Raw genomic sequence first — 25,153 nt, 5'->3', positions numbered from 1 at the left:
TTGAAGAACAGAAGTAGATGAGGTCAATCTCGTCAGACTCCGATGTTCGATTTCACACCATCAAAAAAGGACACTCGATCAGTGCAATGAGACAACGTAATCTGACGCACACCATACTAATTTGTGCTCGTACTCCATCTGCTTCAGCTTATTCACGTTTAGAATAAAATTCTGGTCAGAAACTGTTCTCTGTTCCCAGGATAAATGTTTAGTCTATCAGCTTTGCCAATGCAATTGCAGTGTATTGTCCTATAAAGTGTGCTGAAGGGGTTGCCATATAAAGAGCAGCACTGCGGTAAAGAACTCTTTTAGTCCTGCATACCGGTGGCTTTTAACACAGGGTGCAATTTAGTGCAGGAATTTGTTTGCCCACTGTTTGTATCTGTAGAATGCCTCGAAGTCAGTATTTGCTCCTCACAGGTCATCATATTATGTTATATTAGAACTGCATTTCTATTAATTCTGCTCTGTGATGACAAAAAAAAAAATCCTGATTTTAAAAATGTCACATTCAAAACTAATTCTAAGGACGAAAAAAAGCTTTCAGTTCATATCCATCCGAATTGTCTCCAGGTGTAAGATAAGGTCACTAATCACTGCAATCATGCAGTGTGCAACCACAAAGAAACCCAAACCACATGAGACCTGCTGCAGTTTTTGTAACAATATCACACAAGGTCAAGTTCTTAAAGCACCCAGGATCATACTTTCTTTGGAACAGCACCGGATTTTCACCCCATGCACCGAATCTGGTATATCTTTGTCAAAAGTTTAGCTTCTTATCCTGTTCCTGAACTGAATGCTGAAACAGTTCAATGTCAGAGGTGTTCTCAGGTGTAAAACCTGCACCATGATTCAAATTTATGTAAGAGTATATAAATGAATAGCTTTTTTTTTATTAATAGCCTGTGGCACACAATTGCCTTTTATTATCTCTAGAGGAAGCATCTCTGACACGTTATATCGCTGGAGGATGTCTCATAACGTACATCCTGATGAAAAGTCAACAACCTGCATGTATGTGCATGCCCACACACACACTTGTGTGTGTGCCGATCGAACTCAAAACCAACATTCAAGCATGATTCACTTATAACCGTATACCTCAGCAAAAAATAACTAACAGTTAAAAAGCACATGGATAGAACAAGCAGAAACTCACATGCCAGCGCAGAACCTCGGCAGAGAGCACAGCCATGGCCAAGCAGCAGTCAGACCAAATCAAACTAGCGCATACGAATGCAGAGACGCTCACACACACATACACACAGGGGCTTGATTCACTGCACTGAAAGAAAACTCCACACCCCCTTTAGACTCCTTAGAAAAACTGCTGCTTCCTGCTGTGCACAAACTGCTGGTTTAAAGAACTTCTGCACAGATTTCATCCACGTCACTAGGAAATTCTGCTCAGATGGCATAAACCCTGCTATTAATCAATTGTCTCACTTGACATAATTACACTTCCGTATGGATTCCTATGGTTAACCATCATCATAGGATATAAACTGATAGCACATGGGTCTACGGGACATTCAGTAGTGTAGGGAAATGTATGCTCCATGCTGAGCCGGGAAAGAAATCCTGAAGCTTACAAACAGTTTTGGCAGAGAGGCCAAACTCTGACCTGAACCTGCTGACGCAGGCCGAGCCACCTTCCCTTGCTTATCCTGGGTGCCTTCTTTATAGTCAGGAGAATACACATTTTTCATGTGCAACACACTTGCTCGTCTAACTGGCTGATAACAGGATTTTTCTTCAAATCCACGGAAGAGAAAATTGGACAAAAATGTATATTTTTTGAACACCGAAGTCGACAACTCAAGTTGCGTAGATGGCGAAATTCAACCGTAAACATTGCACGCTGAAAAATAAGCCGAGATAAGAAATGTTAACCTACAGTCCATAAAAAGACTCCACCTGAACGGGTTTGATCGGTTGATTAACTAAAATAACACAGTGGTGGGGCTCCTGTCAAACCAGCTTAGCTTTTGTGCTTTCCAGGTCCACCTAAGCTGTGATTAATGGAGAGTTGTCCATAAAGCCTGCATTGTGTAATATAGATAATGCCCTGGCGTTACGTGAAAACACGTCTACCTGCACTGACACTCGGATCCTGTTTCAGCTGTACGTGCACAAAGAGCCTCTATGTTCTGAGTTTGGAAGAAAAAAAACCCTCCTTGATCAGAGAGGTATTGTAGTGCACACTTTGTCACTTTCTGGATCTCTGCCTCGTCTATCTTGTCCTTCGGTGCAACTCAGATATAAGGGCAGGTGGTAAAACCCAATGAGAAATCATTTGAGAAATACCCAGATATAATGAAAAACATATAAATATATTATGAATATTTGGACAATCATCAAATGAACAAAATGTCTGAAATCCAACAGTCCACTTAGTGAAACACAGGGTGAGAGATTACAGTTAAGTGATAGTACAGATAATAGGTCAAAATCGTACACAGTTAAAAGTGGAAGTATGCAGTAAATATGTACTCAAGTGAAAGAAAAAAAGAAGCTACTTTTAAACGTATTCAATCAAAAAAGTCAATGTTTTTCAATCATGAAGTTAATGTTATGTTTTCACGTGAATAGTAACTTTTATTACTTACCCAAAAATGATTTTTTTTTGTTTGTTTTAAAGCAACTACACCAATTTACCTGAACACATCCTTCGATCTCTGTAAGTTTGCTGTTCATATGGATAACTCCCGCTACATAGTTTACAAATGAATTGCTCAGAAGTAAAAATATCCTGTAAATAACCAATATTGGCCATTATCTAGAATTTTACTCGCCCGTCAGGCCATTTGAAGTTAGTTACTTGAATCAATGCTAGCCACACCTAACATTAGCAAAGAAAACAGGCTAACAAATACACCCAGTGAATGTTAGCTTAAAGCTTGACTAAACAGAGTCTTTTGGATTTGATGAGATGCCTTTATATATTATATATATGAATACTAGCTCCAACCCGGTGCCTTATCTATATTCAAATGGGTTTACGGTTATTCAGCACAAAAAAAGTCTTTTAGCATAAATCTAAAGTCTTTTAGCACAAGTTCTGAAGTCTCTTAGCACAACTCTAAGTTCTTTAGCACACGATCCAAGAACACTTTCATCATTATTATGAATACTTTCTGATCATGTTTAAAGATGTTTGATGGATTTTTGTAATGAAAGTTGCCGAGATTCCGATTGAAAACAAGCAATTGTATTTCCCCACTCCGCCATCTTGAAACTGCCATGTTTGATCTACTTCGTATGTTAGTCACCAATCCTCCCTTCAAATTATTTAACACAGCACGTACCCTGACACAGTACACCGCGACAGCCAACTTCCAGGTTTGTTTTGTCTTTATTAAAGTCTCATCTCATCTCATCTCATTATCTCTAGCTGCTTTATCCTGTTCTACAGGGTCGCAGGCAAGCTGGAGCCTATCCCAGCTGACTACGGGCGAAAGGCGGGGTACACCCTGGACAAGTCGCCAGGTCATCACAGGGCTGACACATAGACACAGACAACCATTCACACTCACATTCACACCTACAGTCAATTTAGAGTCACCAGTTAACCTAACCTGCATGTCTTTGGACTGTGGGGGAAACCGGAGCACCCGGAGGAAACCCACGCGGACACGGGGAGAACATGCAAACTCCGCACAGAAAGGCCCTCGTCGGCCACTGGGCTCGAACCCGGACCTTCTTGCTGTGAGGCGACAGAGCTAACCACTACACCACCGTGCCGCCCCTTAAATTATATCATATTTATTATTGACAATTTGCTAATTTGATAAAGAAGGAAAAAAGTGAAGTGAAATTTACAAGATGATAAGAGTTTAAGGAAAGCTTTTGTTTGTTCTTTATTTACGTGAAATGGACTTTTAATAATTTGAGTAAGTTTTTGTAGCTACTGCCTCATATAGAGGCTGTAGCCACTATGTCATTCAGTGTAACAATCGCGCACTGCGCACGCGCATACAGGTGTTCCTATTAAAATGGCCGGTGAGTGTATATAATTTGGTTCACCATTTGAAATAAATGGACTAGACTAAAGAAATCACTTTCAGACATGTTTATGCTTATTACAGAAGGAAAGTGCGTTCCACTGAGCTCTAGCGCTGGGCCTTTTCCAGGAAATAAGAGTTTGAGTTATGTGTATGTCAGCCTCAGTTTGGAGGTTTCAGTTTTGAAAACCGTAAGAGGTAAGAGTAGAATAATATAAAGTACAACAGACACTTGGTATATTTTACTTCTGTCATTTTTAAATTGTTCATTTTTGGGTTACGCTTCATTTTTGTGGTTACTGCCTCATAGAGTAAATATATATGCTAGATTTACTGTATGGACATGGTATCAGAAAACAGTTTTATTTATAAGCAGTAGCCACATGTATCTATTAGGGTACTTATTTTTAGGAATAGATTCTGCTCTTAGTTGGCAAAACATATTGTCAGGCAGGGCAAGAGACATAATCCTCCTGTTAATTAATTCGGCAAATGCACAATTGAGTCGGTTGAATTTGTGATATGATCAGAAATGATTGATGTTATCTATGAAGGTGCCCACAATTCAAGGTTTGTTATGGCTTAACTACAAATATCCAAAGACACAAAAGAATTGGATTTTCAGTCCACGTTTCAGGGATCAACAACTGATCCTTAAAGTGCATATCCTGGACCAATTTCGTGGTTTTTTTTATATGAAAGTATGTCCCTTTACACACTCATCCAGAAGGGTAATTTTGCACAAGGCCGTCTGTCTACAGCAGAAAAAAATAAAATAACAAAATGCGTCTGGAAAAATCCCAAGGGAGTCTGGAGCCAGATTTGTGACGTCACGTGTGGATCCACCAGCAGGCTGTGCGAGCTTGCACGGTTTCAGTGCACAGCCTGTGTAGACCAAGTTTAGCAGCGAGTGATTTTGCATTGAAATATGGAATTGTCGCCTGAGCTTCTAAACCCATGGATTCGTGTATCAATGCTCATCTATCTATTGTTACATAAATCATATTTTTTTCTAATTACTATTATGTATTTATATATTTCTTCATTTAGAAGAGTACTGGCTACTTTAGAAGAAAGAGTTCATAAGCTACACACATGGAATCGGCTAAACAGGGTTGTATATACATTTAATGTGTTTGACAGGTCCCAAGATCTCAAGCCCTGACATGCATATCCCTTGATACATGTGAAGTAAGTGTATGATCGCCCAGCACTTTCGTGTTGTTTACTTTTGTGTGTCAATAAATAACATTATCCGTGTACCACACAAACACAGGAACACCTAATTTAGGGTATAGTCTCTCTTATTTCTTACCCTGGCAACAGTGAACTTGTGAATTGGCAATTTTCTTGGTCTTTTTCTCGGCTCTGCTTTGGTCCTTGGCTTTTTCCGGGTGCCTCGCATGAAGCGCTCCCATTTCTCTCTCATTGTCCGGTCTTTTGGGAAACGATGAGTACTAATCCCATCAAGATTGGTGTTGCTACACCCTCCTACGATACATCTGTTAACCATTTTAATAATTACGCGATAACGTTGAAGAAATTTGCAGAAAACCACCAAATCGTTTTCTCATAAACAAACCAGCGCTGACGTAGAATTCAGAGGGAGGCGTCCCGCACGCGACGTCATGAAAATCAGTGTTTGCTGGGAAATCCAAATGGCAAGTTTTTTCAGAGGCGGACCAATTCGCCTCAAATGGCTTGATTTCAACTTAATTTTTCTGGTATTGTGCAAGGTAAAAACATTGCACAAAATGGAGAATTACATTGATCTTGCTCCTGAATTTACCCGTGATATGCACTTTAACATGGACAGCAGCAGAAATTCCAACTTCCAGTCCCTAAGCAATCATAATAAACCCCTTCCTATATCAAGATGAGTATTTTTTAAAATTATTATTGTGACCATAATCCAGAGTTGTGCTAAAGAACATAAAGTTGTGCTAAAAGACTTTTTTGCTAAATAACCAGATACCATTCAGATGCACACAGATAGTTGGAGCATTAACTACATGCTACTATATAGAATGAGATGGTCAAATTGGCATGATTCTTGATATTTTTTCAACATTAAATGACATTAATTTTATGCTAAACTAAAACGATTGGATGCTAAACTTAGCCCATTGAATTGATATACAGCGTACACTACCGTTCAAAAGTTTGGGGTCACCCAGACAATTTTGTGTTTTCCATGAAAAGTCACTTTTATTTCCCACCATAAGTTGTAAAATGAATAGAAAATATAGTCAAGACATTTTTCTGGCCATTTTGAGCATTTAATCGACCCCACAAATGTGATGCTCCAGAAACTCAATCTGCTCAAAGGAAGGTCAGTTTTATAGCTTCTCTAAAGAGCTCAACTGTTTTCAGCTGTGCTAACATGATTGTACAAGGGTTTTCTAATCATCCATTAGCCTTCTGAGGCAATGAGCAAACACATTGTACCATTAGAACACTGGAGTGAGAGTTGCTGGAAATGGGCCTATACACCTATGGAGATATTGCACCAAAAACCAGACATTTGCAGCTAGAATAGTCATTTACCACATTAGCAATGTATAGAGTGGATTTCTGATTAGTTTAAAGTGATCTTCATTGAAAAGAACAGTGCTTTTCTTTCAAAAATAAGGACATTTCAAAGTGACCCCAAACTTTTGAACGGTAGTGTAGTCATTGGCTGGATGACAAGAAGAGACCTTCGTGATGAGTACTCTAAAGGCCTAAATAACAATGTAAAGAGTAAAAAGTTGTATGCATTAGATCAGTAAAGTATAAATACACCAAAATAGTACTTAAGTATAGTAATGAAATACAGCGACTCAAGTAGTTTCCACCTCTGCTTCGAACAACTTTGCCACCTCGTTGGGTTTTCGCTATGTCATGTTCATTAATATCTTTACACCGACGGTGACATCATACCTCGGCAAATAGCACCTAAATATGAGACCAGTGTTCATTTATCAGCAATATCCTACCACAATATCAAAATAAAAAAGAAAGCATGGACCTGCTCCATTACGTAACACTGCAAGGACAGAGAAGGTGCGACATTCATGAAAAGCATGTCACAATTTCATGGCACACAGAGTGATTAACAGAGGTTATACTAACACAGCAGCTAACACAACTTTCAGCACTTTAATTTAAAGAAGTAAAGATTTGCAGCTGAAACATAGAAAACAATACCTGTAGGGAAAAAAATGCCAAACACTTGGTATTTGTCCATTTTTGATACAACACTGTCTGAAATACTGTATATCACAATTAACAGTTGTACCACAAAATCAAGTCGTACATGAGCTGATAGCTGACGACGCACATACTGTAGCTCCGAGTCGGCTATAAGCCATGTACGATGAGATTGAGTGGAATAACTATTTTATTCAATCCACACTCACTGGATTTTGAGAAACAGAGCATTTTTATTTTTTGCAAATCCGATAAATAAAAACTTTATACAAAATGTCCGACAAAATCATTTCCACTTAGAATGTAAACAAACCAGCAAAATGACAGTAGCAATTTGTGTAAAATGCTATAATAATAATAATAATAATTATTATTATTATTATTATTGGGGTGGCACGGTGGTGTAGTGGTTAGCGCTGTCGCCTCACAGCAAGAAGGTCCTGGGTTCGAGCCCCGGGGCCGGCGAGGGCCTTTCTGTGCGGAGTTTGCATGTTCTCGCCGTGTCCGCGTGGGTTTCCTCCGGGTGCTCCGGTTTCCCCCACAGTCCAAAGACATGCAGGTTAGGTTAACTGGTGACTCTAAATTGACCGTAGGTGTGAATGTGAGTGTGAATGGTTGTCTGTGTCTATGTGTCAGCCCTGTGATGACCTGGCGACTTGTCCAGGGTGTACCCCGCCTTTCGCCCAGCTGGGATAGGCTCCAGCTTGCCTGCAACCCTGTAGAAGGATAAAGCGGCTACAGATAATGAGATGAGATGAGATTATTATTCTTGAAAAAAGAGAAAAAAAAGATACGTTCTCACCATCAAATACTTTTATTACATATTTTGTTGCTTTTTTTTGTATTTTTGGGGCTCTTCTTCTTCTTTAAGTTTTTTTTTTTTTTTTTGATGGTTGGCAAACCAACCTAAAAAGGTGGATTACCGCCACCGACTGGACTGGAGCATGGAACAGGAGATATTTGGGGGGGGACTATATTCTTTTAGCTATTTCTGTTTCTTTTAAATACTTGATAATTCTTAGGGTTTTGTTTTTGAGTAGAGTTTTTCTTTCGTTCTCGGTCGGTTCAGCAACACGCGCCGCCATTTTGTTTTTCTCTACTCACGGTCTATGAGCTGATAGCGCAGTACTAGAGTAGCCAGTCAGAGCACGTGATTGCTCATATCTAGTGAATGTGGATAGAATAATACAAATTATTTTAATCTTAATGAGAACCGGGAATAGAAATGGACTGCCTCATAGATCCTGCGATCCTGGTTCCATCCTCAGCTCAGGTTCTGTTCTTCCTGTATAAGCAGGGATTTCCTCCAACCACCCAAAAACATATCATTAGGTGGACTGACTATAATAAACAGCCCCTGGGTATGAACGAGTGTGTGAATGTGTGTGTATGGTGCCCCGCAGTGGACTGCCGTACCATCCAGGGTGTGTTCCAACCTCACTCATAGATCCACTGTGACTCTTGACCAGGATAAAGTGCTTACTGAAGATGTCATGAAAATAAATGACTGGATTTAAAGACTTTTGCTTGGTGACACGTTCTGCAGTTTATTCTGCAGAGCTGACTATTTTGCCTTATTTATTATTATCGCACTGCAGACGTATAGCTGGATGTCTTGAAGTTGCATTTCAGGGCTGGCTTATAGTGAAGGATTAGCATTTGTTGTTAATTCCTGTGAAAGTAATTCACTGAGATTTTTCTCATTATGCTGTAGTTTTCAACAAAGTTGTAGTCACAGACATATATTTAAAAAAAAACAATCAATATAATTTATACAATTGTACAAAAAGCAAATAATTGTAATTTATTTAATAAGATTTCATGTGGGGCGGCACGGTGGTGTAGTGGTTAGCGCTGTCGCCTCACAGCAAGAAGGTCCGAGTTCGAGCCCCGTGGCCGGCGAGGGCCTTTCTGTGTGGAGTTTGCATGTTCTCCCCGTGTCCGCGTGGGTTTCCTCCGGGTGCTCCGGTTTCCCCCACAGTCCAAAGACATGCAGGTTAGGTTAACTGGTGACTCTAAATTGACCGTAGGTGTGAATGTGAGTGTGAATGGTTGTCTGTGTCTATGTGTCAGCCCTGTGATGACCTGGCGACTTGTCCAGGGTGTACCCCGCCTTTCGCCCGTAGTCAGCTGGGATAGGCTCCAGCTTGCCTGCGACCCTGTAGAACAGGATAAAGCGGCTAGAGATAATGAGATGAGATGAATGAGATTTCATGTGTTTTTTTAGCCCAATATGTTTAGAAAATTCAATTTTGAGCCAAAAAAAAAAAAAAGTCCCCTTCAGTGCTTCTCTACCTTTTACATTCTTGAAACGTGATCTATTTCTTACCTTCTGAAAATCTTTGACCGGTCAATTTTCCAAAGACCGTACCATAGTGTGTCTATTTTCAAATTTACTTAAGAGGGATTTACATTAGAGAGATCATTATCAGGTCAAACTGTACGTTCTTAGGGATGTTTTAGCTATCTCGGAGCACAAGAAGGGAATGTCGAGAGGCACAGGCTCACAAATCAGAGCTCGGGACCTTAGGAGCGCTGAAAGACAGGAATGCTTGCTGTCTCCTCAGACGCCTCACCTGCGACTCCTTATTCTTCTTCTGGAGCCCTGCACTCAGTGCCTCCTCAGCCTCCAGCCGGCTGCTGGTGTCACTAATCTCCACATCTCTCCTGACAGGACACAGAGGAGGGGAAGGAGAATGTGTGAGAGAGAGATGTGTGATGTTAGCTAACGGATGCAATACGCTTTGAGAAGCGTCATCACGTGTCTCAGCTGAAAGATTATAATAATGTCAGTGAAATACTGTATCATCCATTAAGACAAGGAGAAAAAAAAATCTCAACACTGTAAAAAAAATATTTGTTGTTTTAACTTAAAGTTAGTGCAAGGGCTGCCTTAAAATTTTGAGTTCACTGGAATTCACATCTCATCTCATCTCATTATCTCTAGCCGCTTTATCCTTCTACAGGGTCGCAGGCAAGCTGGAGCCTATCCCAGCTGACTACGGGCGAAAGGCGGGGTACACCCTGGACAAGTCGCCAGGTCATCACAGGGCTGACACATAGACACAGACAACCATTCACACTCACATTCACACCTACGGTCAATTTTAGAGTCACCAGTTAACCTAACCTGCATGTCTTTGGACTGTGGGGGAAACCGGAGCACCCGGAGGAAACCCACGCGGACACGGGGAGAACATGCAAACTCCACACAGAAAGGCCCTCGCCGGCCCCGGGGCTCGAACCCGGACCTTCTTGCTGTGAGGCGACAGCGCTAACCACTACACCACCGTGCCGCCCTGGAATTCACATAGTAAGTTAAATTGTTGTGAACTTACTATATTAATTTCAGTGAACTCAAAATTTTAAGGCAGCCCTTAAGGCAACCCTTGCACTAACTTTTTTAAGTTAAAACAACAAATCATTTTTTACAGTGAAGTCTACTTTTATCCTGGAAAGAATAGACCATTTTTGATTGTTCATCAACCGAATGTACTCGAGGCTAGTATCATATATGGTATAAAACAGAATTCAGTTTATTTCTTATCGTACTTAGACGTTTGCTTGAGGTCTTTTTTTTTTTCCCCCTGGGGATTATCTTTGGATCTGCTATGGTAAGTGCATACTAACAAGCCTGAACAGCTCTGAGGGCCTGAAGGCCGTTCACGCATCAAAGCTGAGATAACGGCCCTCCAAGCAGATATCATGTTATAGCAACCACAAGGCATCCAAACATCTGTTTTTCAGCAGAACTAAGACATCGACATCTTCCATCTGTTTATGCACAAAGACCTCCTTTCAACTTTACTTGAGGAAACTCCGGTGGATTTTGAAAGGCGTTCGGCTTCCTGAATTAAAGCTCCTTTGTAAGTTAAAACCATTAGACAAATGTTTACTGAAGCGATTTGTCTCTAATGTGTACACTGTGCTGGAAAGTTGAAAAAAGGAGCTCACTTTTTGATGAGCTCCTCCAGGTTGGCTCTCATCTTGCCCAGTTCGCTGAGGTTCTCCATGGTGTTCTTAGTGTCTCCCTCTAACTTCTTCCTGCTCCTTTCCAGCTCACTGCGCTGCTTCCTCTCCTGTTCCAGCTGGTACTCCAACTGACACACACCACAAGGTCATACAGCACACAGAGAGCAGCTTTAACCAGGTTTAACTCTGTAGACTCCCAGAACTCACTGATTAGTTCAGACTGTTAGTTTCACTGTAGTTACAAATTAATTTGCAATCAGTGAGAGATGACGCTCTGGGTATCACTCCTGACATCATCCTAACAACACACCAGACAAATCAAACAGAAGTAACACACGTTTTCTGATGAAGGATACGTGGATAGGGCGTCATAAATGTTGCCGTCCTCACCTCCTCGAGGTATACCTGGAGCTTCGCTTTCTCTTTAGTCAAGAAGTTCACCTTCTCTTCTTCAAACTGGAGGTCTTCAATGGCTTTCTGGGAAAATAAAACACATTTTGGGGTCTGTGCAGCATATGACGCACTAAAGCATCAACTGTGACTCTCAACTGACTTGCTGCCATCTTTGATCCACAGCTGGGATGTGTTCGTTTACCTCAACCATGAAGTCTGTCGGAGGAGGTTTGCAGCTTGATAGCTTAATCAAATCCAACCCTTCAATGCAAATTCCAAGTAGATTCAAAACATCTGACCAAGACATAAACACTAAATTGCATCCTGGATATCATTTTCATTTGACTCAATTATCCATCTGTCTGGCTGAACAGTAAAGGATCTTTACACGCACGCTCAATGGGGTGAGAAAAAAAGCCCAATGCCACAGATCCTAAATTACAGACAGTGATAACCTGGAAAACGGAGTTGCTACTGTTCACAATCTGGCACGCTTTAGTGTACAATATACTCACCGTTCTTCAAAGAAGATAATCGTTGTAGGGGATTTTCTGAGCTGTAAGCGATTACAAGACTGAAAACAGACTGTTCAAGAATATATTCTGTTCATGACCATTTCTCTATTCTATAACGTTTTCTTCTGCTTTTCAACAAATAGCTATCATGGCATACTTATAATAAAGATAAACACCAGCTCAGAATAATTCCCTGGACCTCCTTGTTGCCGAATTGTTCTAATCAGAGGGGAACCGTCAGGGCCTTCTAGGGCTTCAGAGAAGGCCCAAACATATCAGCATTTCAAATATTATGTTTAATTTTTTTCATTCCTTCATTAGTTCACTATAATTATTCTCTTCTTCAGCCCTGCAATGACCTGGCGACTTGTCCAGGGTGTACCCCGCCTCTCGCCCATGGTTAGTTGGGATAGGCTCCAGCTCGCCTGCGACCCTGTAGGACAGGATAAGCAGCTACAGATAATGGATGGATGGATAGATATTCTCTTCTGATTCTAATTTGGCCTCGTTTTCTATCAAATTTCCTGCAGAAATGAAAGGGTTGCTGTCCTGAAAACATTAAAATAGTTATCCAATGAGATTTTTTTTTTTTTTGCTGTTTGTTGTCTTGAGGCTGAGAAGATTTTAGAACCGGCTAACTCATTGGTTAGGACTTCACTGCCGGGACAGAAGGCCATGGCAGTGCATGTTTATGTAGGAAGTGACGGATGAATTAACCAATCCGATTTTGATTTATAGATTAGATTAGATTAGATTAGATAGAACTTTATTGATCCCTTTGGGAGGGTTCCCTCAGGGAAATTAAGATTCCAGCAGCATCATTACAGGATAAACAGAGAATAGAAAATAGAGCAAAAACTTCTAGATAAATTAAATTAAATTAAATTAATTATTTACATATACAAATACAAAAAGAATAAGATATGGGGAAGAGAGGAGGGGGGGAAGGGGCCAGCAGGAGAGGTATTGCACATAATATTGCACATTGTCCAGTATTGCTTTTTGTCAGGCTAGGCTGCTGCTCCTTCCCATCCTCTGTCCTCCTGTTACCCCTCCTCCCTCCACCCCAGAGAGGAGTTGTACAGTCTGATGGCGTGAGGGACAAAGGAGTTTTTAAGTCTGTTCATCCTGTACTTGGAAGGAGCATTCCGTCACTGAACAGACTCCTCTGGTTGCTGATGACGGTGTGCAGAGGGTGACTGGCATCGTCCATGATGTTCAATAGTTTGTCCATAGTCCTCTTCTCTGCCACCGTCACCAGAGTCCAGCTTCGTGCCGACCACAGAGCCGGCCCGCCTGATCTGATAGTGGGAGGGACCAAAAATGTATTGCCTTTGGCTTTCTCAGAGGTCAACGGCAGCTTAACTACGAGTCGGTGCAGCAGTGAAGTCACCTTCCAGTGCTAGCGAATGCAAATAAAGCAGTCAAGCCAGTGATCGAGTAGCACAGGCTAACTACCGAGAAACTAAGATTTCTGTCTCCAGACTCTTCTTCCACATACGTTTGCTACAGTATTTTTCACTCAGATTTAAGTATTCATTTCCCTCTGTAATTTATTTAGTTACTTTTAAAATCAGCATCGACAACTACACACAGTGGAGCTACCTGGCAGTCTGCCGCTAATCTCTTACAAAACCCTTTGCCCTGTTGTTTTTTGGTGTGTCTAGCTAAGTTTTGGCTGAGCTGAAGTCCCAGCTCTAATAGTAACGGTTCACCACTGGTTCTAATTCATGACAAAATGTTTTATTATTTAAACATTTTACTGCCTGTGCAAGAAAGGCACCAAGAGCTCTGGATCCTCTAAAATTCCTATCAAGCAAAGTGAAAGAAGCTGGTCTTCTGCCAATTTGATGTGATCTCAAATCTTAACAGCCTTCAACATGTGTTCTAGATGAGTGACATTCAAGCAGTACAGCAGCCAGGAAACAACTCGCATAGCCGCCTTCTCCCTGGAGTAACCTTGACTCTGAAACGTCAAGCCTGCACTTTCTTACACGTGTCTCTGTGTCCTCTCAGGGAGCAGGGTCCCAGCTACTGTGCTCAATATGAAAAATAGGGCTGTGATCTGGGATAAAGCCCTTAGCTGGAAAATAAATAAATAAATAAATAAATAAATACTCCAAGCATGCTAAAATTTTATCGATGTTTACTGCTATAATTATAATAGCGTTCAATAAATATTTCCTTGGAGCAAGTGTTAATCCAGTTCATTCAGAAATACATCATTGAGAAGCATTTTAAACTGGAAATGTGCAAGAGATTTTAAACCACTTTTATTTATATGAAATTGCGCAGCACTTTGGGCAAAGTCACTTACCTTTAACTGTTTCTTGGCCGTCAACCTGTGAGATTTATCTGCATCGGCATTGGTGTCCATCCATCCATTATTTATACCACTTATCCATCACAGTATCAGAAATAGGGGTACAGTAGGAGTCGATTTCTGTCCCCCAATGTACAATCTACACTAACGTACCCCCTAGGGCTCATTATTGGACCTCAAGGTAACTATGTGTACCTTTTTTTAAGGTCAAAAGGTACATACATGTTCCCAATCAGTATATAAATGGCACAAATAAGTACCTTAGAGGGTACTGCCCCAGTGACAAGCCATTGTACCCCTAAAGGTACAATGATGTACTTTGTTTTCTGAGAGTGCAGGGTTGTGAGTGAGCTGGAGCCAATCCTAGCTGACTTCAGGCGAGAGGTGGGGTACACCCTGGGCAGGTCACCAGCCTAACACAAGGCAATTTAGAGATTGAACCCAGAACCTTCTTGCTGTGATGTGACAGTGCTAACCACTGCACAGAGGTGGACAGTAATGAAGTACATTTACTCGAGTACTATACTTAAGTACACTTTTTGAGTATCTGTCCTTTACTTGAGTATTTTTTTTTTTTGGAAACTTATGACTTTAACTTCACTACATTTCAAAGGCAAATATCGTACTTTTCACTCCACTACATTTCTATCAAGGTCTTCATTACTCGTTACTATGAAGCAGCTTTGAAAGTGGATGTTTTTTTCTTTTCTAAAACGTGATTGGTTTTTCGCAGATGACACTGAGACAGCCTGTGAGTAATCACTAGGGTCACGTCATGTCCATAGACTGTATAAAATCAAGTTCAATGATTTCTCAGCAGCATTATTTAACACGATCAGTTGATGGTAAAATGGAAGGAGGCGGTTCTTCTGGGGAATGCACACACCCATGGCCCATAAACCCATGTTTCAGTTTTCTGAAAGGATTAGAGATTCATTTCATTTTAAATCTTTGCTTTGTTTACCGAAAACGAACCATATCACGGCCTACAAAAACTCACCGTCTGACCTGCGGAAGCATGTTGAGGTCTGTAAACGTTTTATTCCAAGAGATAGCTTGCAAGGAAGTTGTCTGTGCTTTTCGAGCTAGCGATAACGTTGCAATAGCTATGCAGTCTGGTAAGTTACATGACTTTCTATGGATTTGCCCGCCAAGTTGCCGTAGCCCTGTCCATGACTAACGTGAACACATAGCTAGTTAACTTGGACACTGTTAGTTAGCATGTAAAAACGGAGTTACGCGAACATGAATAACGTTAACTTATCTGAAGTCCTTTCAGAAATATGTTTTAGCATAATCTTGCCAAATAAACAAAATGTAGAAATCTTTCTTTTCTAGTAGTGTTAGCTACCCAATATGATTCCGAGTTTGAAAAGAGTTTGCTAGCATGTCAGGTGGAGTTTCTCTGATTAGCTAGCTTAACGTTAAACTACCATGATGGCACAGCATGCGTTCATTTTGTGAATTCACATTTCTGTCTTTGGTAATGGCATTAGGTTTTGTAAGCGTTGTGGCAATAATACAACAATGCGTTGACAGAAAATGTACTTTTAATACTTAAGTATTTTTCAAAGCAAGTACTTCAGTACTTTAACTTAAGTAAAAATTTGACTGGACAACTTTCACTTGTATTGGAGTAACATTTGACCAGTGGGATCTGTATTTTGACTTAAGTAATGAAGTTGGGTACTTTATCCACCTCTGCCACTGTACCACCATGACGCCCTGGCATTGGTATGCAATTTTCTCTCTTTTCTTCTTTGAGGATAACCAAACATCAAAACGCTCCAGGTTTAATTCTGTTTGAGGCACATCCAAAAGAGAAACCTATTTCATTTCAAGAAAGTCTGTGGTTTTTAAATTTCAGTAGAAATTGCCACAAACGTTGCAGTAGACATAAATTATGTATGAATGCAAATAAAGTATCCAGTATAATAACATTAAATGATACCGAATACTACATATGTGACTACAGACTTCATCTAGCTTCTGAAAGCAATTATGTTTTCTCCTGTACTCATAGAGTGCATGTTCTCCAGGGAGAAGCTTCCTCACCTCACTGAGCTCCGCTAAATGGTCCTTCTCTTTCTGGAACTTCTGTACCAGTACCTCACTCTGGGAGAGCTCCTCTGATAGCTTTCTCACTGTGCACTCTGAAGCCTAGAGAGAGAGAGAAAATTATCTATAACATGGTTTACGAACACATGCATTGATTAAAGGTCGTCATTACTGCTGATATTCATTCCACTTTTTCTCTGAAAAGCATAAGTGCATGTTTATATGTGTGCATGCCCATGTATATGCATGTGTGCATGTGGTCTTGTCGAGTCTTTGAAAAGCAGATGTAAACCAGAAGTGCTCATGGAGGGGTGGAGGCGAGGCTTCACGAGCACTTTCATCTCGAAATCCGTACCGTCGCTTCACTCTGCTCTGACCTCAAGGCTTTTTCAAACTTTTATAGGCAGAATTCATCAAACTGCACTATGTAACCAGACAAAAATTTCAGTAACCATCTGTTATTGATGGCAATTGATTAGAGATCAAAATAAAAAAAAGTAAGGGATAATTGATAGGTAGTACACCAGCGTTAAAATAAAAGTTAATGAAGCGGGGTTAATTTATAGTGGGGAGCAAGTCTGTGAAGATTCTCAGTCATCCAGGTCATAGTAACTGTGGGTGGTAAAAGAGAGCAACTGGACTTGCTTGAAGATAAGGTGTTGTCTTGAAGGAGTCGTTGTCTAACAGATTCAACTGCTTCTGTGGTGGGAATGCAGATGAAAAGAGAAGTGACATCGTAAGAAACCATGGTTTCATCCAAGTCTAGTTTGAGGTCTGCAACTTTAGTAGCAAAATCTTGGGAGTTTTTGACGTGATGTAGCGTATTCCCAACAAGAGGAGCCAGGATAGTGGCTAGGTGTTTGGCAATGTTATAGGTGACAGAGTTTATACTGCTGATGATAGGTCTGAGTGGAGCTCCTTCCTTGTGAATCTTAGGGAGTCCGTATATGAGAGGAACGGCTTCCCCAGGGTACAATCTGTTAGCCTGGGCCCACCCATCCTAAGCGTGACGCAACACGAGGGCCTGTTGCGAGCTTAGTCTGGCCAGGCAGGCTATCTACAGCATTTCCAAGCTCCCGAAAAATCGGGAACCAGTCAACTTTGAGCATCTCCAACGGCCCTGGGTAGAGGCGTGTTCAAGGCAGTGACGTAGTAGAACTGCGACCGGAAGCCATAGATTGTTTACAGAATCTATGCCGGAAGCGCTTCATTCACATCACGAACATGGAGCAGCGGCAAGCCTTTAACACAGCGGTAGATGCTGTATTGAAAGCATTCAACGGGAAGTTCTCATTGAAAACGGAGCAAAGAGCAGCCCTGGAGGTATTTATTGAAAGGAAGGACGTTTTCGCCTTGCTCCCGACCGCTTCGGTAAGAGTTTAATCTACCAGTTAGCCCCATCGCGTCGCATACGTCAGAGGAAAGAGTGATGTGATTGGTTTAAGCTTCGTCACAGCCTTTTCTGGCTTCGACCAGTAGCAAACTGAGGCATTTCAGGGAGGCGGGTCAACCACGGGCTCTGGGAAACGGTTTGGCTTAATAGCTTGGCCAGACCAAATGCTCGGAGAGCTTTGAAGTCGCGTTAGCCAGGCTAACAATCTGTAGTACAGAGATCAGTTGATGGCTTGGTCCTTTTCTAGTTGTTGCAGGCAGCTAACAACTTCAAGCAAGTCCAGTTGCTCTCTTTTACCACCCACAGTTAGTGGGGAGCAAAAAACAAAACAAAACAAAAAAACCTTAAAGTAAGCCTGATTTCATGGTGAAGCTCAGGAGTAAGTTTTCAAAGGGGGCGGGGGAAAAAAGCACTAGTGCTAATCACGTAATGAAATAGTAGAAAGAAAACTTGCTCTAGTAACCTGCAATCTTTATCTGCACTTTATTATATATGAAACTGAAGTCTATACACATAAGGTATATGTACAACCCCAATTCCAAAAAAGTTGGGAAGTTGGGACACTGTGTACCGAACCCCTGACTGCTCCCCGGGTGCTCTGGGCTGCCCACTGCTCTGTGTGTGTGTGTGTGTGTGTTCACTGCTTCAGATGGGTTAAATGCAGAGGATGAATTTCACTGTGCTTGAAGTGTGCATGTGACGAATAAAGGTTTCTTCTTCTTCTTCTTCACGTCCTTACTATGGCAACAGGAGGAGTGTAAACAGACTTTGTTCAAAGTGTCAAAGAGCCAACTGACACTACAGGTCTGTCCTTGTGTACAGTTCAATGTCAGGTACGGCAAGGTTTAGCAAAGAACGTGCCTCTCAAAGAAACTGGATGTTTGTGTGATTGCTATTACTTTTCCGTAGCCAGCAAATGACTTATCAGCTACTCGTTATACTAAAAGTAACCGGTTTTTAAACAATTGACAATGTGGCTTTGCAAAATGTATCACATGGTTCATTCAAGGTAATGAGCTGGAGTAATCCATCATTCATCACAATACAGTGAACTAAACCACCAGATGACAGCACTAAGAATGCAGATGAGAGGAAGAAATACTACTATGCAAGCGAAGACTGAACCGAAAATATAATGAATAAATTAAAAAAAGCTGAACGACTAACTTGGGTGGGGTTTACATTAGACCGTATCAGCGGATCATCAGATTAACGTTTTTAAAAACGATTAGCGTGCACACAGCAACGCCAATACACGATTCGCGTGCACACAGCAACGCCAATACACGATTCGCGTGCACACAGCAACGCCAATACACGGATACGCTAATCTCATGAGTAATTCGGCACGTAAGTTGAAATGTGTCAGTGCTGCTCAGCGCTTCCTCCTCAGCGGCTGCACTCCAAATCACTCCGCCCTGAACAGCGAGTGCCCTCTGGAGGGTGCGCACTCCGGCCCTGCGCAGCTCACAGAGCGCGCAAGTGTAGTGCACGAGCAGTGATTCGGGACTGAGCCGCTGTGCGCAAGTCACTTACCACTTGCAAGTGGAAGGATGGCAAGCCTAAAGACCATCATAACTACACAATGGGCAGTATTTGCATCAGTATTTGCAGTATTTTCATACTTTTATACTCTTTAATGAAAGGTGATAAAAGGCGGAAGTCCGCGCCGTTTTTCAGCAGTCGCGTCACATGACCAACGCCAGCGAATCAGGAAGGTGGATGTCACAGTGACGTTGTCCAATGACGACGCCAGCTAGAGCTCAGCACAGCGTATCCGCGTATTCTCAATGTTTACACAGCACCGGACCAGACACAATCTGGATTGAATACGTGGACCCTGGCGGATTCCCGTTTCCCGGCATTTCCAGGCGTTTTAATGTAAACGGACAGTGCATCCGCGAAGAAAACGAGACAGATACGGTCTAATGTAAACTTGGCCTTAGAAGACTGTAATTAGCATGTAAAAGGACTGAACATGAACAAGGACTGTGTATTCAAACGTTTTCCTTTACATCTGAGCATGTTGCTTTCTGCTCCTAAATGACAGATGAAACACCAAGTATATACACATAAGGTATATGTACAACCCCAATTCCAAAAAAGTTGGGACACTGTGTAAAACATTCATAAAAACAGAATGTAAAGATTTGCAAATCAGGGAAAACCTATGTTTCATTGAAAATAGTACAAAGACATAAATGTTGAAACTGAGAAATTTTATTGCTTTTTGAAAAATATATGCTCATTTTAAATTTAATGTCAGTAACACATTTCAGAAAAGTTGTGACGGGCAACAAAAGACTGAAAATGTTGTGTAATGCTTAAAAAAAGGGAATTTAGTTAACTAGCAACAGGTCAGTAACATAACTGGGTATAAAAAGAGCATCCCAGAGAGGCGGAGTCTCTCAGAAGTAAAGATGGGGAGGGGTTCACTGCTCTGTGAAAGACTGTGTGGGCAAACAGTGCAACAATTTAAGAATTATGTTCCTCAATGTAAAATTGCAAAGAATTTGGGGATCCCATCATCCACGGTACATAATATCATGAAAAGATTCAGAGAATCTGGAGAAATCTCTGTATGCAAGAGACAAGGCTAAAAACTGACATTGGATGCCTGTGATCTTCAGGCCCTCAGGAGACACTGCATTAAAAGCAGGCACGTGTCTGTAGTGGAAATCACTGTATGGGCTCAGGAACACTTCAGGAAACCAGTGTCTGGATAAAAACAGTTCATTACTGCATCCACAAATGCAAGTTAAAACCAGATATAAACAATATCCAGAAACATCGCCACCTTCTCTGGGCCCGAGCTCTTTCACGATGGACTGAGGCGAAGTGGAAAATTGTCTCGAGGTCTGACGAATCAAAAGTAGAAATTCTTTTTAGAAATCATGGACACCACGTCCTCCAGGCTAAAGAACAGAGGGACCATCCGGCTTGTTATCAGTGCACAGTTCAAAAGCAGCATCTGTGATGGTATGAGGGTGCATTAGTGCACATGACATGGGTAGCTTGTACATCTGGGAAGGCATCATTAATGCTGAATGATATATACACATTTTAGAGCAATATGCTGCCATCCAGATAAAATCTTTTTCAGGGAAGGCCTTCCTACTTTCAGCAAGATAATGCCAAACTGCTTTCTGCACATATTGAAACTGCATGTCTCCTTAGTAAAAGAGTTTGGGTGCTAAACTGGCCTGCCTGCAGTCCAGACCTATCTCCCATTGAAAACATTTGGTGCATTATGAAGAGTTAAATATGACAAAGGAGACCCCGAACTGTTGAGCAACTGAAATTGTATATCAGGCAAGAATAGGACAACATTTCTCTTTCCAACTACAGGAGTTGGTCTCCTCAGTTCCCAAGTGTTTAGAGAGTGTTGTTAAAAGTAAAGGTGATGCAACACAGTGGGAAACATGCCCCTGTCCCAACTTTTCTGAAATGTGTTGCTGACATCAAATTCAACATGAGCATACTGTATATTTTTCAAAAAACAATACAGTTTCTCAGTTTTAACATTTGATATATGTTGTCTTTGTACTATTTGCAATGAAATATAAGGTTTCCATGATTTGCAAATTATCGCGGTCTGTTTTTATTCATAGTTTACGCAGCGTCCTAACTTTTTTGGAATTGGGATTGTAGTTAGCAGTTAGGGCTGCTCGATTATGGAAAAAATAATAATCATGATTATTTCAGTCAATATTGAAATCACGATTATTCAAACGATTTTTTTGAAACAATGCATTTATTCAGCATTTCTCTTTAAAACAAAAAAACTCGTTATTGATCATTTACGTTCACCTTTCTTTCAAACTGAAAATAAATATAGTCTAGAAAAACTTAAGCTTGTGATGTATAAAACAAAATAAAAATATTCTTTTGACATAAGACAGAGAAAAACAAATGTACATGGCTGCATGTCTTTGGCTAAATAATATCCGATGGATGCTGTGAGTGCGTTGTGCCTCTCCGAACTCGTGGCATACGGAGTGGCATTGTAGAGAGTGGCTGAAATGGATGGCTGCATTGTCTTGCTGGTTGTGGCGGCATCGGCTTTATCTTTTTGTTTGTTTTTTATTGTTTCGTCGTGAATAACTTTATGGCTCAGTTTCAGGTGGTTGAAGAGGTTTGTAGTGTTGCCAAGAGGCGCAGATACTACCTTATTGCAAATCTTACACACCATGCGCTTCTGTTCCACGTCGGATTCTTCGAATCCAAAGTGATCCCATATTACAGACGTTCTTCGTCCCTTTTTGTCGACCAACCGATTCTGCCCTCCTTCTGTCATCTTGCGAGCCTACCTCGCGCCAAACAATTCACAATCTCTCCTCCTTTCAGCTGCGTGAGTGGAGAGCCATAGAGACACGCACTGCTTCCGCCGCGTGAGTGTTGTCGGCAAGTCTGCGCATGGGCCCGCGGGAAGGAAATGTATTGCGTGTGCGCGTCCCCGACAAATGGCAAAATAATCGTTTCAACTCGATTATATGAATTTTCAGATCGTTTGACACAAAAATTGAAATCGTGATCAAAATTCGATTAATTGCACAGCCCTATTAGCAGTAAAATAATAACTGAGGAAATGATAAAAACAAACAGCACATGATACTGATTTTGCACATGATCACCTGTTTGTCCTTCTCCACTGCGCTGAGCACACTCTCCAGCTCCTCGAGGTCTTGGCGCAAGCTGCAGCACTCAGAGTGGAGTGTGTGACGCTGCGAGGCGAGCTGAGTGTTAGCGTGCTCTTCCTGCTCCACACGCAATTCAAGCTGAGCCACCTGATCCTCCAGTTCACGCCTGGCCTGAACCAGTTGTGCACAACGCTGCTCGGCCTGCTGTAGTGCCTCCTGCTCCTGCACGGGGACGAGGAGCAGGAGGAGAGAAAAGATGAAGAGAAGGAAAAGAGGTGAAAAAGGAGGAGGAGAGCCATGAGGTGAAGTGAAGGTGAGGGGAAAGATGAAAGAGAGGAAGAGACTAGTCATTTCCTGACTTGTTCTCTTCAGGTCAAAATTCTACATTTTTCACTACAATTGGAACAATATATATATATTTTTAAAATGTTTCCAGATGTCTACTGAATATGAAACATACAAATGTTTCTATTACATAGATTATATTCAAGTTGCTTTGATGAGCGAGTCCCTGGTGAACACCCGTTTTTAAAAAGTGAACACAATAATCCCCAAACACAAAGAAAAAAATTCCAAGGCAGTATTCACAGGCCTTCATTTAGAGACCATAAAACAAAAACGTGTCATGACAGAAGGAGAAAACAAACAACTTAATCCAGGCTTACATTAGTTGAAAAGAAAAAAAAGGATGTTCCATCAAAACTAGTCAGACCAGATGCCTTCTTCAGGCTTCAAACCTCAAACTGCTTCTTAACAATCTTGTTCGCATTTATCTAAACTACCGTTATCATCACAAAAACATGGGGTGTGTGTGTCACTTGGGAATTTATTATCCAGTCATCCTATAGTTATTGTAGCTTGGTTTCCGGTCCCTGTTCCAAAAAGTTAAGAGAAACCTAAAACTGACATACAAAATCATTTTTATATCTTCATGAATTTTTATGCCAAATAAAAATATGAATGGACAAGAAAATAAATACACACTCACCGGCCACTTTAATAGGAAGTGTTTCACGCTAAGATGCTTTTCTGCTCACCACAGTTGCAAAGAGTTGCTATTTAATCTGGGGTGGGTTTCCCAAAAGTCTCTTAACGCTAAGAGCATCTTAACTAAGAGAGTGAGTTCATTGTGATGCTCGCACTACCATTTAACGATGATCTTAAAGTGCTGATGACATGTTTTTGACATCTTTGGCGATGTTTTATAACATAAAAAGTAATTCCTGATGATCCATATATTAATTCACGAAGGCGCCTATTTTACAAGTTATGATAAAAAACGCGGCTATTTGGGCAAATTTGACGGGGCTGCAGCACCCAGGAGACGAAAGAGGAGGAGGGGCTATATGACGTCAGTGAAAGAACCTTCCTCCTAACTTACCAGTTTGTTGTTGATGCGGCAGGTGTTCAGTTTATCATTATTAGTATTTTTATTATACATTATTATACATTATATATATATATATATATATATATATATATATATATATATATATATATAGTTATTATGCCTTCGCGTTGTGTTGTCGGCTTTTGCTCCAAAACCCACAAGGATGGGGTAAGTTTATCCAAGTTTCCCAGAGATCCTGAGCTGCATGCGAAGTGGGTGAAGCAAGTCAGGCGCACTCGTGACAAGTGGGAGCCCTCACCAACATCCGTCCTGTGCTCTGAACACTTCGATTTGGATTGTTTTGACACCCTTCCCAGCTTAAAAGAATCTCTTGGGTGTTCAGTTCAGCACAAACGTGTGTTACTACAATCAGCAGTGCCTACACAGTGTTGCCAGATTGGGAGGTTTCCCGCCCAGTTGGGCGGTTTCAAGTGCATTTTGGTGGGTTTTGAACATATTTTGGGCTGGAAAACGTCAGCAGTATCTGGCAACAGATACTGCTGAAGTTTTCCAGCCCAAAATATGTTCAAAACCCACCAAAATGCACTTGAAACCGCCCAACTGGGCGGGAAACCTCCCAATCTGGCAACACTGCCAGTATTCCGGAGGGGGTCTACTAGTAGCTATGCCGGATCCAAAGACAGTCCTCCTGTCAGAACATGTGTTGTGAAATGACATAAGATAAAGGTATGTAGAGCTATAGATTCTACATGATAATCATAAATGTAATCATAAAGTCGGCGTGATATCAGTCATGTATTTGCTTGTGAAAGCTTGCAGCTTTCATGTAACTGCTGCCTAGCAACGAGAGGCAAAGGGTAAAGAGGGTAGGCTATCATAGATTCTATTCGGAAGAGATCAACACAATTCTAGACTCCCAGAAGAGGAAGAGCTAGCACTAGAGAGTTCACCGGCGTTTTCATGCGCCATTTCCATTGAGTAGAACCAGAGTAGAACAGCCAGTGAACCGCAGCGTGTTCTTCCGCTGACGTCACAACATGGCCGCGAGCCACGGACCCAGTTTTCTTGTGCTGTGCAATTAAAAGTTGGATATTCGCGTAACAACAGCTTCTTTTCACGTAATTATAACAGAAATCTAACATGTTTGCCATGTTGTATAGTTTATTTAAGAAATTGCATAGAGTCATGTTCATGTCATCAGCCCTTTAAGCCTAGGTCACAGCCAGACGTACGATTTTTTAGCCGTGCGATTTTTGGCGTTTCCCAAATCGCTGCGTTTTTTTTGTTCATGGAGAAAGATGCGCGTTGG

The 25,153-nt window shown here is 41.2% G+C and overlaps 1 protein-coding gene across 3 annotated transcripts in view; it reads right to left on the bottom strand.

The window, feature by feature from the left end:
- LOC132898197 (myosin-16) overlaps positions 1–25,153 on the bottom strand; it is a 115,747-nt gene that overhangs the window by 59,593 nt on the left and 31,001 nt on the right. For 2 of the 3 annotated variants that reach the window (XM_060939646.1, XM_060939645.1), the window contains 5 exons: positions 22,488–22,715; positions 16,458–16,562; positions 11,562–11,648; positions 11,154–11,299; positions 9,776–9,866 (listed from right to left, as the gene is read on the bottom strand). In XM_060939646.1, the coding sequence (XP_060795629.1) occupies positions 9,776–9,866; positions 11,154–11,299; positions 11,562–11,648; positions 16,458–16,562; positions 22,488–22,715 (657 nt within the window). The remainder of the gene's footprint in view (positions 1–9,775; positions 9,867–11,153; positions 11,300–11,561; positions 11,649–16,457; positions 16,563–22,487; positions 22,716–25,153) is intronic. The other variant, XM_060939647.1, reaches the window with a different exon arrangement.

This window comes from Neoarius graeffei, chromosome 14 (genome assembly GCF_027579695.1).
Source record: "Neoarius graeffei isolate fNeoGra1 chromosome 14, fNeoGra1.pri, whole genome shotgun sequence".
In the NCBI taxonomy this organism is placed as follows: Eukaryota; Metazoa; Chordata; class Actinopteri; order Siluriformes; family Ariidae; genus Neoarius; species Neoarius graeffei.
The sequence above is the reverse complement of the archived record's forward strand: the minus strand, read 5'-3'. Positions and strand labels throughout refer to the sequence as shown.